Consider the following 19,407-nt stretch of genomic DNA (forward strand, 5'->3'; position numbering starts at 1 on the left):
CCCCAATTATCTCCGAAACAAAGGCACATTGTTTTAGTGCTAACGATCACCTAGTCTTGTATGGCTGTGATCCTTGGAACATTTTGGTCTCGAAAAGTAGAAATTGAAGATCACCCAATGGGTGATGGAGAGACACACAGTGGACGTGAGCAGGTTGTGATACATTACCAAAAAAATTGACCAGTGGTACAAAGAACATCATAATAGGAGGAGGTGAGTGAAAGAAGATGGGCTGGTAATGGTATCCTCTTAAGGGGAAGCGAGGATGGCTCTCCAGTAGGTTGGGAAGCCCCTCTGTGGTGAATTTATGGAAGAATATAGACAGGAGTGACACCAGAGGGTCAAGCATGGATGTGTTGCAATCTGCATAGAGAGAGTACTCACATCATGAGATCACAGAGTTGGGGTATTGGAATATCCGGACGAGAAAATCTAAGAATCTGATGGAATAAATGAAGCAGAAAGAAATGATCCTATTATCCATTTGTAGACATTATCCTTTTCTTTTCTTAATATTTTATTTTCCCAAATTACATGTAAAAATGATTTTCAATATTTGTTTTTAAAACTGAGTTCCAGATCCTCTCTCTCCCTCCCCACGCCCCTCAATGAGAAGGCAAACGATTTGATGTAGGTGACACATGTGTGGTCATTCGTATTTGCATAACACAAGGGGTGTGTGTGTGTGTGTGTGTGTGTGTGTGTGTGTGTGTGTGTATACAAAGAGAAAAATCCCTGCCCTTAAGGAGCTTACATTAGGCTGGAGAGGGAGCATTTCCACTAGCTAATTCCCAGTTTAGCTGTATTTCTAGTCTAGCTATATGTTCAGCTTTCTAGCTAGATTTGAAGTTTTAAAATCAGCTTTTACAGATTTTGAGTTAGAAAGCACCTCATCGGCCATCTAGCCCAATCTGAACCTGAATAAAATTTTCCTCTACATCGTAAGTGACAAGCGGTCATCCAGCCTCTGCCCCTATTTTCCAAGGCTCCTATCCCACTTTCAGACAGCTCTGAGCATCCAGAAGCTTTTCCTGATATCAAGCAAAAATTTGCTTCTCGGCAACTTCCCGCCCTTATGTCTTGCTCTGTCCTCTGGGGTCAAGCAGAAGAAATTGAATCCTTTTTTCCATGTGGCAGTGCTTCAGATTCCTGAGGACCTCCATCAAGCTCCATCTCCTATTTAAGGATTCTCCAGGCATGACCTTTGGCATAGTGACTAGAGCACTGGGCCTGGAGTCAGGAAGACCTGAGTTCAAATCTAACCTCAAACACTGAGTGACCCTGGGCAAATCACTTAACCTCTGTTTGCCATAGTTTCCTCATCTGTAAAATGGGGATTATATATATACATACATACATACACACACACACACACACACACACACACACACACACACACACACATATATATGCTTGTTCTCTTCCCTTCTCTGGGCCAAAAATCACCAGTCCTCTCAGCCAATCCTTATATGGCAAATATATTCTTATCAGCCCTCAGCCCTCATTAAGTAAACTCCATTACTGGCTAAGAGCCAGTCATTCCTAATTTAAACTGAAGTCCTGGCTTCGCCAATAAAAAGCTGTATGGTTCTAGGGCCTCCGTTCACCTTCTAGCAGGATTCCTGGCTTTCAGTCTCTTCTATTGTCCATTCCTCATGTAGCTGCACACAGCAGGCCCTATGCCTCCTAGGTTTTAAAGGCATCAAGGGCTCCCTACTAAGAAGCCTTCAGAATCCCGGTAACTGTCTATGTGGTAGGTGGACACTAGTTTGCACAGCTCCCATGTAGCTTTTCTGTATATTGAGGCTGAACTATTCATATTCACATATTGTTACAAGAGACCCTCAGCTTGGACATCTTTGGCAAAGTCAGAGTGAACAATTGATTTAAATGGTCTTCTGCCAGGCTACACTTTGGAGTGCGTGTCTGTGTGATCACATAGTAGAGAGCCAGGCTTTGAATCCAAGCCTTTAGAGCACAAATCCATTCCGCCAGGCTGCTGTGAAGGGAGGGCCTTCACCAAAGCTGCCATCCACTCTGACTTAGTGAGTTGGTGCAATGTGGACGATGATCCTCCGCAGGAAAATCTCCTGCGTCATTACAGAACTGAAGGCAGAATTCCTATCTCTGCTGGTTCCCTAACTGGTGTCTCTACTTAACCCACCCCATCTATCTCAAGAGGCCAGAGCATCTGTAGCACTGGAAATAATACAATGCATGGGAAGGCGGCAGGACTTTGATTTTTGCCTGGCTCTTAGACAAATACTCTGTGAATTGAACTGAACTGAATTGAGGACCTGACAGTGCCTGTACCACACATGGCCTTTAGTGGCTCTGACCCTTCCAACCTGGGCCTCCACTGGAAAGCTGTGTGGCTACCAAACTGGGCTAAGCCAGGGGTGGAGATATGAGCGCAGAACTAGGGGATGGGCACTAGAATAACTTGTCACTACACAGACCTCCTTGACCTGGCATGGAAGCCTTCCCCGGTTTGGTCCCAACTGCCTGTCGAGCCTTATTTCACATGGCAACCGTGCTAGCCTATTTTCTACCACCTGGACATTCCATGTCCTGTTTGGGCATTCACCCAAGCCAGCACCCCTGTAAGGTACCTCCTCCTTCCCACTCCCCTTCGTAATCCTTCTGCTCCTTCAAGGTGGGAGCTCAGGTATAACAATTCTATGGGAAGCCTGGGAAGTGACTGTTTCCTCCGACCTCAAATTTTCCAAAGCATTTTGTCTGGACCTCCCTTACTCCCCCATCACGCTCCATGTCTGTGATTTTACTAGTCTTTTTTTTTGAGGGGGGAAGGCAGGGCAATCGGGGTTAAGTGACTTGCCCAAGGTCACACAGCTAGTAAGTGTGTCAAGTGTCTGAGGCCAGATTTGACTCCTTCTGACTCCAGGGCTGGTGCTCCACACACTGCGCCACCTAGCTGCCCCCATGATTTTACTCATCTGTGTTTATGTCCTATACCCTTAGCAGGGGGTAAACCAGAAGGGAGTGGCTATGTCATTTTTTTAATTAAGATTTTTTATTTTTAATTTACAACACTAAGTTCTGCATGTTTTTGAGTTCTAGATTTTCTTCCCCTCCCTCCTCTCCCCCCTCTCCTCCCCAAGACGGCATGGAATCTGATATATCTTCTACATATACCTTCACATTAAACTTATTTACACAATAGTTAAGTTGTAAAGAAGAATTATTGGGGCAGCTAGGTGGTGCAGTGAGTAGAGTACCAGTTCTGGAGTCAGGAGCATCAGAGTTCAAATCTGACCTCAGACACTTGACACACTTAATAGCTGTGTGACCTTGGGCAAGTCACTTAACCCCAATTGCCCTGCCTTCCCCCTCCAAAAAAAAAGAATTATGGACTATGTCATTTTTTATCTTTTTTATTTGTACTTGCCACAGTGTCTTCTAAATAATAATTACTTAAGGGTCCATCTTGCACTATTCCTCCCCCCCATAATTGGGAACTAGTTTAGAGATTTTTCTTAAGGTCTCCATTTCCTTACCATGATCACACCTCCTATTAGAGTGCCTTACATATGGTAGGTGCTTAATAAATGGTCATCCAAGTCTTTCCTTTCCTAGCTGGGCCCTCCTTGGGAAACCAAGAGGCCCGGGCTATAGAATAGAGAGCTCTCCTCCCCTCCCTCTGGTGAATGATTGCTGAGTAGGGCTCTGGGCAGGTCACAGACAAGTACATTGCAGGCTCTGGTTCACAAAGACATCCTTTCCTCCCCTCGCTCAATGCATCTCCAGCTTTCACTTTTCATTTGAGTAGCTCCTTTCCCATCTCTCTGCCACGGGTCAAAATGGACCCCTTTCCTTGACTGGGCCTCCTGATCATCAGGCTTCTAAGTACCAACCCACAGGCTGCACTTGTGCCGCCATCTTGTGGCCATAAGCAGAACCTAGAACGACTGTGTTTCAGAGTTTAGACGTTCTCAGAGGACACCTGCTCTACGTCCACCTGAACAAGAATCCTCTCTCTAACATACCCCCAAAGTGATTGGGCAGTCTGTGATTGGAGACCCCCAGGGAGGGGGAACCAAATATAACCCAAGGCAGGCATTCCACTGTTGGACAGCAATGATATGGATGGATGGATAGATTGTGTGTGTGTGTATAGACACACACACACACACACATACACATATATATATATTTATATATGAAAGAATGGTAATAGCTAACATTTATACAGCACTTACCATTATGTGTCAGGTATTCTGTTAAGTGCTTTACAAATATTATCTCATTTGATACTCATAAGAAGCCTGAGGGGTAGGTGTTGTCATTCTCCCCATTTTACAGGTGAGGAAACTGAGGCAAAAAAGGGTATCAAATGACTTGCCCAGGGTCACACAGCTAGCAAGCGTCTGAGGCTAGATTTGAACTCAGCTCTTCCTGACTCCAGGCCCAGCACCCTATCCATTGTGCCACCTAGCTGACCCCCTTTTACCAACTCTTCCTAGATCCTTTCCACCTAGTCTTAGGGGATCCCAAGCAAAAGTGACCATAAAGATGGAAGAGGTAAAGTGTTCTGTTGGATTGGATAGTGGATCCCAAGGGACAATTATAATCCAATCCCTTTAAAAAGGACATTTGAATCTCCTCCCTTTAAAGCCTCTGCAGGGCCTGGGTCTCTATGGACTGAGCAGGAAGGACTGTTCATAGCTGGGTTTATGCCTTGTCTGTTCGGAGGCATTGGATGATGTGACAGACCCGCATCTCTGGTTTCTCTTGACTCAGAAAGCACTGCTGGGATTTGGCTCTGATGACTTAATACAACCTATTCAAAATGGTGGCAGGGGCCTGCAGACAGTGAGATAGGGTTTGGTACCTGGATTCCAAAATAGTCTATGCCTTCTGTGATGAAACTTATAAGAGGATGCAGACCATACTAACTGAGACCAAAGGACCCCCAAGACTTTCAGGGGGAGATCCAGAGGTACTCAGAGTTTCCTGGGCACCTAAAGAAAGAATGAATGGCCCCTCACACATACATCAATGTTGGTTTTTGTCAATTTTGTCATGCCATAAATACCAACATAGATAGCTTTTTTTAGGGGGCAGGGTGCAATTTTCATAGCAGCAGAAGAATGACCTGTTTGCTAATAGAGTGCTCACTGATGGTGGTCTTTATTATACCTTCTGCAAATTGGGGTTCACCTTGGTTTTGAAGTGAGCTGTGATTGATAAGTTCCCAGACAAGGTTTGTAGAGATTGATTCCAAGGATGGCTGGGCAACAATCCCCTGGCCTATATCCTGACACCCTCTACCATAAATGTCACAAATCAGAGATGAATAACTGCTTTGGCCTACTGTGAGTAGGACCAATGTGGATGTATATGTCCTGTGTCATAGGCCCCTGCATCTGAAACTATGGTGATCTCCTGGATTGGATGAAGAGAAACAGGGTGAGGCTGAGAGTCTTGGACAGTCTCTAGAGAGGGAGCTATCAGTCAAAGCCAGGGTTGTTAAATTGGACCAATATTCCAAGTCCCAGTTGTCAACGGGTGACTGATTGTAAACTCAGCTACATTAGGCAGGTCTACAAGAAGTGATATAGGGCCATGGCCCTTGTGGGGATCAAGCCTAGCTTCCCTGTTGAGAGAGTGGCAGAAGTTGGAACTATGCCACAGAGGAGGGTATTGGTCTACAATTTATCCTAAGGGCAGCATTCAAAGCCATGTCTACAAAAACTCTCTGTGATGATTTTGGACACCTGAACCACAAGAAAATGGATCTGGCCCAACATGGGATCTCGTGGCCCTAGATGGCAGCAGATACATCCATGGGCAGGACCTGCACTTGGTGTGATCAGAGGAAAGTGCTTCCAACTTGGGCAGCTTACCCGGCGGGCATAAATGGGGCTGGTGTGACTGGACATGTTGGCTCTGGAAAGCGATGGGAAGGATAAGGTCACACAGTGAAGCAGGGACACACACAATTCAGCGGGAAAGACATATCTGCTGGTGTTAATTACCCTTTTGGGTTAATTATAATATGTATTTTAACTTGACATCGGCTTTGATTGTCTGTTCCCTCATTTGCAAAATGGGGAAGATAATCCTTGTACTAACTGTCTCATAGGATTGTTGCAAAATTCAAATGAGATAAAGCGTGAAAAGACTTTAAAATGCCGTGTAAATGCCAGTTATGAGCATTACTGTTATTACATAGGGCATATAGATGCCACCCATGTATAGAAACATACACATATGTATATGCATGCATGTACAGGTGTATACGTGTGGAAGAAGTGTGTTATCTCCCCAGTAATGCATGATTGGCCTGGTGGATTCTGTCGTGGTGGTCAGTTGGCCTGATGACTCGTGGATTCTAGAATCAGTGGGGTGGTCCGTTGGGCTGGGCTCTGCTGAAAAAGGAAGCTGGGGGAGGGGGCTGCTCAATCTAGCAAGCTCTGCAGGCCAGAGTGGTGGGAGAAGGTTGTTATGCTAGGGGCACTGGAGACTACAGCTGTGGGGGTGTGGCTTTGGGTTTGCTCAGGAACTTTCTGGAGGAGGGAGAAAAACGCCCTGAATTGTAGCCTGTGAGGTGGGAAGATGAACTTGCTGAGCAGAGATTGGAGGGGCAATGGATATGGACATTTAGGGCTAGATTTAGGCTGAGGCCCAGCTCAGGGCTTGGAAGAGTTGGAGCTCATGCTAGACTCGGTGTCAGTGGAGCCCATAGCTCTGGTCAGGCAAGGGTAGAGGGAAGGGGACCCCCTAAGAGTTAGGCCAGGCTCTCAGGTGGGGGACTGGAAATTCTCAGACTCGAGTTAGATGGGATGGTACAGATGGGAGGAGGAGGTTCCTTCAAGGCTCAGGCTGGTCTCAGAGAGAGCAGGTAGAGCTCCCCCAGACTTTGGTTAGACATGGGTGAGGGGGGAAGAGTTCTCACAGCTCAAGCGGTCAACTAACAGCTCTGGTTGAGTCAGGGCAGGGGAAGTCGGAGTGGCCTTGAGGCTGGGTTGAGATAAAAGGGGATCAGAAGTATTCCTCTAAGGCTCTTCTTGGGCACTGGGTGGGGGCAACCAGAGGTTTTCTCTGGCTCAGGTACAAGGGGCACCTAGCTCTTCACAGTTGGGTTAAGAAGATTTGGTGACTCAAAGGCCTGGCAGGCTTGGAAAGGTAGAGGGGTGGGAATCCCTAGGATGGCCTTGGGCCTGGCATTTTTGAACTGAACACTGCAGTGGCTGCCCAGGCAGGAATAGTCACTCTTCAGAGGGCTCAGGACCTGATGGGCAGTATATGAGGCAGGGCACAGGACAGGGGAAGACCACTTAGCAGTTCACGCTAAGCAGGGAGCTGGAGATGATGGATGGCCCTGCGTAGGTTGCAGAGATTGGTCATCTGCCAGGATGGGAGCAGAGGCATTATAGGCTCCAGGCATCGATCAGCCATCCTAGCAATCAAATGGCCCCTTCACCAGGTCAGTTTCAATTTTGTTTTCCTTTTCGGGGAGAGTGGGATGTGAGGGGAGCAGACACTGTTTCTGCATTGCTGAAGGGACTTGGACAGGCCTGACCCTCTCCTCCTTCTACCTTCTTACCGGAAGTATCAAGAGTTTATTTCTTAAGTGAAGTGAGGACACATTAGGTGTCATTTCCAAATATGTTGATCTAACACCAATACTTTATCAGACCTTAATATTGCCATTCATAGAGTTCTGACTTATAAAAGTAATTAAGGGGTGAAACATGTATAGAGATGTGGGGGTAGGGAAGGGAAGGCAGTGTAGATGTGTGGCGTCATAAGAATAAGAAACTCTGGACATGACGGGATGAAATTTCTTCATCCAGGCCAATGTGCATGCAATCTGAAGTCTCAGAGCAGAGGTACTTAACCATTTTTGTGCCATGGTCCCTGTGGTCGTCTGGTGAAGCCAGAATCATGTTTTTAAATAATTGAAGGAAATGACAAATTTAAGTTAGAGGTTAGTGGTAAGTGAAGATGTAGGGTGTTTTGTTTTTTCTCCAACCAAGTTTATGGACCCTCTGAAATCTATCCACAGACCCAAGTTAAGAACTCTTGTCTTAGAAGATTTCCTTCAAGCATGAAGAATGTAAATGACTTGGCCAGGGTCACATAGCCAGTATGTATCAGAGGCACAGAGTCTGGCCGATAGTAATGAATACTTATTGACTGACTACCAGCCCTCCCCTCACCTCTCACAGACACCAAGCCAAAAGAGACTGGACCTGTAAATGGATTGGTAGAATGCCAGGCTGTACCTTCTGTTTACCTTTTAGTCTTAAAGAGCTGCCAAGCTCTCATGATTCATTCCATTGGTCATAATTCTTCTCCACAACTTGACTAGTGTATAAATTAATTCAATGCGAAGTTATACATGATAGTTATATGAGCTTCCATGCTGTCTTGGGGAGGGAGGGGGGAGGGAGGGGAGAAAATCTGGAACTCAAAATTATGTAGAACCGTGTGTGGTAAACTAAAAATAAATAAATAAATTTAAAAAAAAAAGAGCTGCCAAGCACAGTGCCTAGGGCACCTTCCTGGGTCACACAGCCAGTATGTATCAGAGGCAAGACTTGAACCCAAGCCTTCCCAACCCCAAGCCAGATCTTTATCCATGATGCTGTGGCTACCTCACAGAAACCTACCAGCAATGCAGAGGTTTGTTCTTGTGGCCCTAAAGGGCTGCTCACTCAGAACAAGATGCTGGAGAATGACCTTGAATGTAAGCATGCCAGGAAGTGCCTGTGGAAATGCTCTGGAGTTGACAATGTTTCAGGGACTTCCCTAAGAGGGAACATGTCAAATTATTCAGCGCAATTCTGTGTAATGGGGCTTAGCAGCAGACAGCACACTGGGCCTTGAGTCAGAAAGATGTGAGTTCAATTCCAGGCACTGGGTGACCCTGGTCAAGTCATTTCACCTTTGCCTTCCTTTCCTCACCTGTAAAATGGGTAACAACACCTACTTCCAGGGTTGTGAGAATATATTTTTGAAGCACTTTGCTGTTACTTAAATGGTAGGAACTATGCAGTTAAGCCAACATGATTTTTTTCTCCCACAGAGAAACGGTCTTGGACTGCTGGATCCCTAGCAAGAAACTCAGCTCCTGAGATGAGTGGCAAGGCTGAACCAGAGAGCGGCATTTGGGCTGACTGGAGCCAGAGAACATCCTAAAGTGGGCTTGTGCCTGCTTGGAAAGAGCTCATGGGCTCCCCTGCTTTTTCAAGTTCACCTTTTCACAGTATCTCAGACTTGGAAGGGACCTCAGAGACCACTGAGTTGAACCATACCGGAACAAGAATCCCCTCTACAATCCCCAACCCAGCCTTGGCTTCAAAGACCTGTGATGAAGGGGAACCCACTTCCTCTCAAAGCACTCTGTTCCGAGACAGCCCTTCACGGAGCTGAAAGTGGTCTCTCTGCAACCTCCACCCATTGCTCCTAATTCTGCCCCCTCTGCCCCCAAGGTCAAAGAGTCCCTCGTATTTTACCCGCATGAATCCTTCCAATACCTGAAGACAGCTACCATGTTTCCCCCAAGTCTTCTCTTTGCTGGGTGAAATATTCCCAAGTTCCTTCAAATGATCCTCTTATGGCATGGTCTCAAGGCCTCTCAACTTAATAATAGTTACTCTCTCATGTCACCCTCTAGCTTATCAATATCCTTCTTAAAATGTGGTGGCTATTTGCTGTTCACAATGATGTGGGCTGTGCCTTCCCCTCCCTAGTTCTGGACACTACCTTTTTTTCCAGTCTTAATTCACTAGGGCTTTAGTGGTCATGTGGCATTTACTTTCTTAACAATCCAAGCACAGTCTAATGCAGTCGATGGGACTTTGGCTTCTTCTTGTGGTCAATTGTCTCATTGGACTGGGAACAAGACTTGAAGGTAATCCCCGGGAAGCCCCAGAACTTCTAGTGCCCCTGGTAGGTGAAGGAGCTAGGGAAGTGGGCTCCAGAAAAGGCTGGTTTCTCAAAGTTATTGTCGCTCAGGCTCAAAGTTTCCTCCCGAGGGTGACTGCTCTGGTTCGCTGACTGCATTTTCCTTTTGTGTAACACTTCTGGGCATATGAACTGAAGAAGAAGGCAGCGACAGACACAGAACCACAATGGGTCCTAAACATCTTGCTGTTTTCTTCCAAGCTTCCCTAGATCTGATTGGAAAAGGGGCAAATTGTCCCTGAGCCCATGGATTGGGTTGGTGGGCTTGGGAGGTGGAGCCATGATGGGTCTTCTCAGGCTGCCCCCACCCTTGGGACCTGTGGGGGCCACTGGTGTGATGGGGGGAGTGGAGGATTGGGTGCGGCTCTAGTCCAATTCCACTGTCTCCTGAGTCATGTCTGGGGCCACAAGGATGTTGCTTGGTGTTTGGCATTCCCAGCTCCCAGGGTCTATTTGCTGTCGGATTGGGCAGCTGGGGAGTTGGGTACGGGGAAGGGAATAGCCTGGCCCAGCAACTTCCTATCCCCTGTGAGCCTCAGGGACTGATGGGAACTCAGCCTCCATCAACAACCCTCTTACCCAGCCTTGCAGGAAAATCCTCTTGGTGACCAAAACCTAAACAAAAACTAGTAATGGCTGTTCCCCACTCCCATAGCAGGAAAGCTGTGAACCTGAAGGTCCCTTTTATCCCTGTTAGGGATCCTGTCACCTAAAGCTCTTGAAGGCTTTCTGGTGCTGTGGAAAAGCTCCTAAGACCTGGTTGGAAAGGCCACAGCCCTATAAAGGGAAGCTGTGGCTGGGGGTGTCTGGGAACCCCACTGGTGCTACTTTTCAGTGTGTTGGGGAAATTCAGTCCCCACAACATCCCAGAGCTCTGCTGGGAAAGGATGTAGACCTTGAAGAATGTCCTACTGGGGAAAACTGTTATATTGGAAAGCAACCTTAGTTTTTCTGAGGAAACCAGTGATACCTGGCGAGAGCTGCCAGGGAAAGAAAACTGACACAAAGGGGCTCCTGAAAGGAGTGCCAGTGTGGAGAAGCAAACCCCAGCTTCCCCCATTTGCTGGATTCCCACCCAGGACAGTACTGTAAGTCACAGAAACTACTCAGATCTCTGGAGGGTGACTGGGGGTGTAGAGATGCCTTTAAGATAGATGCAAGCTTTGTGCATTGCAAACAAAACTTTGATGTCTTAAGCCTTGTAAGCCTAAGCACTTTTAAGGGGATCTGGAGGCTGGGGAAAAATGCTTAACCCTGATCTCAGGCTATCTAGCGGGACACACTGAGTCTAAGCTAGGAACCTGGGTTCTTGGTGCCTTTAAAGTTTCTATACCACATGGGTTACATTATATTCACTTTTCTCTCAATTCCTTAGAAGAGTTATTTTTAAAACTCTAACCTTGCCTCTATGTAATTAAAGAATATTTGGGAAACTGGATCTGGTGGGCATAGGAATGATCTGAGTCTAAGACCAGACCCTCAGTGAGCACCCAGAAGGAGACAGTGGAAGAAAACTGGAGCTTTGGCATTTGAGGACTAGCCAACCAAGTCATTTCTTCACAAGGTCTGAAAGGAGTCAAATACTAGGCATGGGGGCAGGAATGAGGCAATCAAGTTACTCTGCTGAATGATTAAACGAATGGATTCTGTCAGTCACCTATCACCACCACCACTTGATGGTCCCTTTCTTCCTTTGCTCAGTAAACCCATTCTCCAGACAGGGTTCAATGGAGGATTCCACCCTTTAGCTTACATGGGGCTAACGGACCTGGAACCATTTCCCTCAGACCCTCAGGGTGTGAAGGATGTACCTGCCAGTCCCTTGTATGCAGGGAAAGTTTTTTAATTCTAACCCAGAACTTCTAGGGTCTGTGTGTTTGCCATGAAGGGATCTCCAGTAGTCTGTGGGACTGCTGCTCTGGATCTCAAGGAAATTCACTCCAGGAGACACTTGAAAGAAAAACAATATGTAAGCTCCTCGAGGGAAAGTACTATTTTGTCTTTGTAGCCTCACTCCATTGCACACAATAGGTGATTAATAAATGCTTATGGAGCTGCTGAATATAAGTGCTAAAATAACAGATACACAATTTGGACATGGAAAAATGTTCCAAATTGCTAATAAAATAGTTAAAACTGAGGTTTCCACTGCACGCCTGTCAGATAAACAAAGATGACAAAAGAGGAAAATGACAACTGTTGGAGGGATTGCAGGCACACTAACACGTTCTTGGTAAAGCTGTGAATCGGTCCAACCATTCTGCAAAGAAATGTAGAACTGTGCCCCCAAAGTCACTAGACTGCATGTTCTCTGAATTCAATAATATCACTACTGGGCATACACACCAGAGAGCTCAAAAACAGCAAAGGGCCCCATGCATAAAAACATATCAGCACTTCATGTTGGAGCAAAGAGTTGGAAACAAAATGATTGCCTATGAAATGGACCAAGGGAACTCTGGTGTGTAAACATAGTGGAATGTGATGCTACAAGCAATGATAAGCCTAACAGATTCATAGAATGTAGGAATGGATGCAGAGTGAAATAAGAAACAGAACCATTTACACAAGGACCACAACAACACAAGGACGTAAGAACTCTGGACTAGGACTTCCAACACTGATGATGAGCATGTCCTGTCTCTTGGCAGGGAGATATGATGGACTGCAGGTGCTGAATGAGAGACCCAAATTGTCAAGTAGGAGAGGAAAGGATGAGTTGGTGGACAGTAACAGAGCAGGGGAAAAAGACATCACTAAACATTAAAAACACGAAAAATTCAGAAGGCGACACAAAACAATTTTATTACAATCATGTTTAACAATCTACACTTTAAAAATTGCACAGATTTCTGGATTCACATACAATCCTCTCTTCTCCATTTTGAATACTGACATACTTGTGTTAATCATTTCTAAGTTCATAATAAAAAGAGAAAAGTTATTTTTAAAAAGGCCCAGATGAAAGGCAATGATATTCACTTCTGCTGTTTTGTGTTGATCAGACCATGTTTGCAGTGTTGTGTTCTTTTCTGGGCAGATTTGAAGAGGAAATTTGGCAAGCTGGAGGGTGACTGTCACAAGGAAAGAAATAACCAAATCATAAAGGCACACTAATTCACTACTGGTAGGGCTGTGACTTGGTCCAACCATTCTAGAAATCAATTTGAAACTGTGAAAAAAAATTACTAAACTGATTGTACCCCTTGTGGCAATTCCACTAGATTCCTATATATAGCAAAATATTCACAGAACTTTTAGTAGCAGCAAAATAATGTATGTAAAATAAGTGCCCACTGAATAAAGAATGGCAGAATAAATGATTTATGTAACAGTATTATTGTACCAGAAGAAATGGATATGAGGAATTTAGAGAAACATGGGAAGACCTGTACGAACAGATGAACAATATACACAATCAGTACCATGATCTAACAGAAGATAAGCTGGAACACATCTCCTTCCTTCTGGTAGAGCAGGTGGACTAGCAACTGGTTTTGCTAACCCATAAAAAGACTCTCCAGTCTATTTATCTAGCCCTAACCTCTCTCCTGACCCTGCATCTACAACCCCCAGCTGTACTGGACATCTCAAACTCAACGTGTCTAAAACAGGTCCTAACTTTGGAGGCTCCCAAATCAGGTGTCATCCACAACTCCTCTCTCTCTCATCTAACTAGTTGTCAAATCCTGCTGATGCTAGTTTTCTAGCATTTTTCCTATACACTCCCTTTTCAACTTTTTGGCTCCTGCTCTATCTTATGGGTGGGTGACCCTCGAAGGCTAGACAATATACATTATATTTGTATAATACACTTATTTATATATACACGATATATTTACATAATATGTAAAATGCTCTGTGTGTGTGTGTAAAGTCTGGCACATGTTATCAATTCAGAAAGCCTTCTTGTACGGGCACCTGTCACCCGAGGACCAGCCTAGTCTGAAAAAGTTCATTAGGACCCTCTTTGAATGCAGCAATATCCACATACATTTATTTACTGTGGTCATGCATGCCAGGAAGGCTACCTGCTAAGTGTGGAGAGACAGAGGTCATCATCAGTGGAAGGGCTGATTACTTCTAAAGAAAGGTACGGACATTTAACAAGACAGAGCTGGAACAAGCTCTATCTAAACACAGTGGAGGCATTCCAACCAGGGCTTGGACTCAATGGGCACAGAGCACACAGACGAAGGGAACATCTGAAGAAAATGGTCAGTGTGTCCAAGTTATTCCCTCCACAGCCCCCTCTCTTGCCCCTCCTACCTGAATGGTGGAAAGCTCACAGCCTTTAGTGGAATAATACTGGCTAAACAAATACTCTAGCATTTATTATGTGGCCCTGATCAGATGATTTCTATGATTCCTTTCAGTCCAAATAGTCTGTAAGTTAGCCAAACAGCATTTATTAAGCACATCCTAAGGCTTAAGCAGCTTTCAGGCCCTCCCAACACCCTCTGGGGCACGTTTGTGGCTCATGGACACTCTCGCTGCCATCTGCTCTTCTTCCCTCTAGGCCATGGTTAGGCCTGCAGGAGGACTTGTCTCCTCTCCCCTTTGAAATTTCCTTCAGGATCTGGCATTTTCTCCTGGCCTCTTCTCCAAGGCACCTGCGGAGGATTAGCCTTCCTCCAGGCCTGAGCCTCTCGCTGATTCCACCTAACAATTACATTGTGCCCCAGTGTACTGGGCTAGGCACCAGGAATCTGAAGGCAAGATAAACAGCCCTGCCTTCGAGGAGCTGAGGGGTTTTTCTTAGTGATGAAGATACTCATTTCCTAACACTTCTCTCTGCCAGGCTAGGGGGCTGAAATGGTATCCTCTCACATCTTTTTGCCAAGTTCATAGTTACCTCCCCTGTGTCATCCCTAAAGTCTTTTTATGGTATAAAACCTAGGTTCTCCCTGACAAGTCTGCAGGAGGCAGCAGAATGGTATAGTTCTGAAACTGCAAGTGCCCAGAGCTGTGCCCAAGAGCCCCAAGTCCCTGAAGCAAAGATGGACAGTCTATGAGACACAAAAAGGAGCACAGCCAGAGGTCAGCACAGAAGCGGAAACACCTGAGGCAGCCTCAGAAGCAGCAGCCAGCCTTTCTTTTCTGGGATGCACACATCATCCCATCCAGCCCTTTCCCCAAAGGTCTCCCTCCTCTACAAGGAAAGGCTACTAGACCTCACCAGCTCAGCAAGCCTCGAGGCTACCACAGTCTGTTTTGCAGTCTTGGCTTCTCTCTTTAAAGCTTATTTCCCTGATCTCACATCAGTAACTTCTTGCTAAGCCTTTTCCAAGCTGGCTTCTCTTACATCCTCCAGGCCAGCCCACCCCAGGCCCAGATAACCAGCAGTGAGTGCCTGGAATATTGGCACCACATTTCCTGCTATGGAAAATTTGGGCAGAGAATGGAAGCACAATCCTCACAGCCTTTCTTACATGACTGAGGGTGTTCCTGGACTTCACACCCTTGCACTCTAAGCTGCCTGTTCTTAACACAGGCCAACCTTCCAGCTCATTTCATTCCTGTGGCTCACTGCCTGATATGCTAAATGCAGTGCCTGCTGCCCTAACACCGCCCTTCCTCTTGCCTAGGACATCGCTGAAAATCAGGGGGGGCTACGATTAGTTTGTGGCAAGAGCCTTCTCAATATTCTATTAAGAATGTCCTGGACCAATGAGTCAAATGGAACACTGAGCACCCCTTGAGTACAGTAGAATTTTATTTTGGTTGTTTAAAAAAATATCAAAATATTAATAATAGCTAGTTGTATGAAAAATATAAAAGAGATGTTTATTAGCAGGCAAGGATGTTTGTTCTGGAAACTGCTTCATTCCTGCCTCCTCTGCCAGAAGTAACCTCACTGCTCACAAGGCAACTCTTAATGGTGAGAACATAGAAGATGTGGCTTGTGGTACAGAGAATAGGTTTCAAAGGACCAGGAAAACAGCCCCACAAGAAACCTGAGCCCGACAGATCACTGGTTCTACCATGGAAACGTGGGAAAGGGCTCCTCATCAATCAGTCCTCCTGGGCAAAGTCAAAGGGCTGGAAATGCTTTCGGAACAAGCGAGCTAGAGCTTCCTCCTCTTCTCGGCTATGAGGGCACTGCCTCCAGTCAGACTTGTCGGGAACGTTGAGGATGGCCTCACTAGCCAAAACCTCCCTGCAAAGGACAAGGCAGGTCAGAGCAACCTTGGCTGAGAGGCTCAGAGGCCATTACCCCAATGTAAACTTTGTCCCTCCACCCACATTGGCTTCATGTTTGCCTACACTAGCTGTTCTGTCAACACAAAGGACTATTTCAAAGGCCCTGGGCTGGGTTCTGAGCAGATGACAGTGATAAATCAGACCTGCTCTGTAGCCCTGAAAGGGGCTCCTGGTCTGCTATGGGAGATAAGAGATATATAGAAATGACCACAGCAGAAAACAGAATGTGATAAGTGCATTCAAGAGGTATAAACAAGGTCCTGTGAGGATTCGCAGGAGGGAGAGGTCGCCTCCTGCTGAGGGGACAGATTTCACGGGGAACATTTGGGTTAGGCAGAGGTGGAAGAAATGATAAGACTGACTGAATAAGAAGAATGAGGGATGACTCTGGTTATGAGAGTGGGATGTGATCCAACAGGAAAAACACGCGACTGAGAGTCGAGACCTAGGTTCCAGTCCAGGCTCAGCTTGACTTTTCTGGACCCTGCTTTCTTCATCTGTACAATGTGGGGGTTGGATTAGGTCACCCCTAAGGTCCCTTACAGCTCAAATATTGTACGGCATTGTTGGTGGCACTGAGAGGGTCAGGGAAATAAAGAGGAGGTTTGGGAGGAAAAAGGATGAATCCAGTTTTCATTAGTGATGTTGAGGTAGAGGCAAGAAAACCAGTTGAAAAAAGTCAAAAAGCCGGTTGGAAAAGCAGGGCCAAAGTCGCATATAGCAGCACTATCTATGGAAGATGTCTGTAGAGGATTAAAGGGAAGGGCAAAACATCTAAAAGGATTAGCAGAGGTGAAGGAGGCTGATGCTTTCTTGACCAAACATTCCCTAACTTCTAGCTAGAGATGGTAACTCTGACATCTGGAGAGCGTTTAAAAATAGCGCCATTATTTACAGCCATGGAAGGTATAATTCATCTTGTCAGGAAGAAGAGAGCAATGGAAAAATGCTGCGGCCAGGCCCTGGCAGCCTAGGTGTCTGATGCCCTGTACTAACGAATGGACCAAACAGGTCAACGACCCAAGGGCATACTGACGTCTGATCACCATGTGCTTTTCATTCACTCTGTGTGTGCCATTGTGCATGGCTGGGCTGAGCCTTCTGGAGAGATCACAGCTTTCGCTGAAGAGCCACAGTAAAAATCCAGGGCTTGATGTCCTTTTCGAGGAGAGTGGGGTCGCTAAATGACATTTCATCAAATTCCCATGATTATGCTTCTTCCTTCTTCACCTCTGCTTTTTCTTCAAGTCAGGGCCCATGCTGTACCGATCCCACCTCAGTAATTTCCCTCGCCCTGCCATCCCCAGGGCCACAACCTTCTTCCTCGGCCGTCCCTCTCACCCGCACAGTTCTGACAGCTGCCTCCCTGGTCTCTGGCTGCTAATCTCTCCTCCACAGACCTGCTGAAATAACCCCCCTCGAGCACAGGCCAAGCATATCGTTGCCTGCCTGAGGATCTCTCCTGTCTCACAGGAGAAAATACAAACTCCTCCGACTTTTAAACCAAGTCCTTCCCAGTCTGACTGTGACCACCTCTCCAGCACATACATCACCCCCATGCACTTGATGTTCCAGCTCTAGTGGCCACCTTGGGCTCCCTGTACATGATGGTCCAGCTATGGCTTTTAGGCACTGACACAGGCTATCCCCCCACGCCCAAAATGCTCTCTCTCTTGTCCTCTGCCTTTAGGGATCCCTAATTCCTCCAAGGCTCGGCCTTTTGTGAGGCAGCTTTGGGGCATCAAGCCTGGAGTCAAGAAGATTCAAGTTCAAATCCAGGCTCAGACATTTACAAGTTGCATGACTCAAGGCAAGTTAACTTCACCTCTGTTTGCCTCACCTGTAAAATGGGGACAACAGCACTGACCTCCCAGGGTTTTTGTGAGGATCAATGAGACAGTCTGTGTAAGCACTTCGAAGAGTCCCGGGCACAGAGTGGGTACATAATAAATACTTGCTCCTTTCTCTTCCCCCTTTTCTAATACAAAAACATCTTTGGTGTTTGTGCTCTTTCCTTCCTTGGGCATTTACTTATCTGTTTATGTGCTGTGTCCCCAGCCAAACGTAAGAGACTATTGCTCATCCTGCCTCTGTATCCCAAAGGTTCAGCACAGCTTACCCTTAATAAGTGCTTAAGGAATGGACTACTTTCCTTTGACGTCTGTAGACCATCAGCATCATCACCACCACCAGCAGCAGCATCACCATCACAACCATCATCACCACCATCATCATCATCATCACCACCACCATCATCATCATCACCATCACAACCATCATCAGCAACAGCGTCAGCAGTAGCAGCATCACTATCACCACCATCATCAGCATCAACATCACCACTACCATCACCACCATCACCATCACAACAACCATCACCACTATCAGCATCATCACCACCACCACCATCATCACCATCACCACCATCATCACCACCAGCAGCAGCATCACCACCACCATCATCATCATCATCACCATCACAACCATCATCACCACCACCATCATCATCATCACCACCACCATCATCATCATCATCATCACCATCACAACCATCATCAGCAGCATCACCACCATCACCGTCACCACCATCACCATCAACAGCAGCAGCATCACCATCACCATTTACATATAGTGCTTTCAGGTTCTGCAAAGTGGCTCGTAGACTATATTAACTCCTTTGACCCTCACCACAACCATGTGCATTTCTTTCATTTTACAGATACGTAAACTGAGAACAAGAGAGGTTAGAAGGCTTTGCCAGGGTCACACAGATAGTAAGCATCTCAGATGGGATCTAAACCCTCATCTTTCTGACCCATTCTCAATGCACTAGCCCATGCTGCCCATGCTTTAGCACAAATCTTCAAACCTGCAGTCTCTCCTTTCTCTGAACACCCATTACGCTCTCTGCCTCTACCGCACAATTTAGCACATTAGACAGGAGGACAACTTATTTACTGATTTATGGTTATAAAATACTCTATATAATTATTTCATTCGGTAGAGAGAAAACCCCAAAGTACCAACAGAGGGCATGAGCTCCTCCCAGTCCCCTCCAAACAATCTTTCTACATATTTTCTGCTTCTCATCAGATACGTGCTACCCTGAACAGTGGTATTCTAGCTCTAATCTTTGTTAGTCAGGATGTCCCTTAGGCATCTTAAACTCAACATACCCCAAAGTGAGCTCATGCATCCTCTTTCCCATCCGCTCCGACACCAAGACCTACAACTTCAATGTCATCCTCAACTCCTCCCTCTCCCCTG

General features: G+C 46.1%; 1 protein-coding gene across 2 annotated transcripts in view; it reads right to left on the minus strand.

The window, feature by feature from the left end:
* Positions 1 to 12,715: 12,715 nt before the first annotated feature.
* Positions 12,716 to 19,407, minus strand: part of CWF19L1 (CWF19 like cell cycle control factor 1) — a 34,027-nt gene continuing 27,335 nt past the window's right edge. For both annotated transcript variants that reach the window (XM_036735234.1, XM_036735236.1), the window contains exon 14: positions 12,716 to 16,096. In XM_036735234.1, coding sequence (XP_036591129.1) covers positions 15,952 to 16,096 — 145 coding nt within the window. In that variant the 3' untranslated portion in view covers positions 12,716 to 15,951. The remainder of the gene's footprint in view (positions 16,097 to 19,407) is intronic.

Source organism: Trichosurus vulpecula, chromosome 8 (genome assembly GCF_011100635.1).
Source record: "Trichosurus vulpecula isolate mTriVul1 chromosome 8, mTriVul1.pri, whole genome shotgun sequence".
Lineage (NCBI taxonomy): Eukaryota > Metazoa > Chordata > Mammalia > Diprotodontia > Phalangeridae > Trichosurus > Trichosurus vulpecula.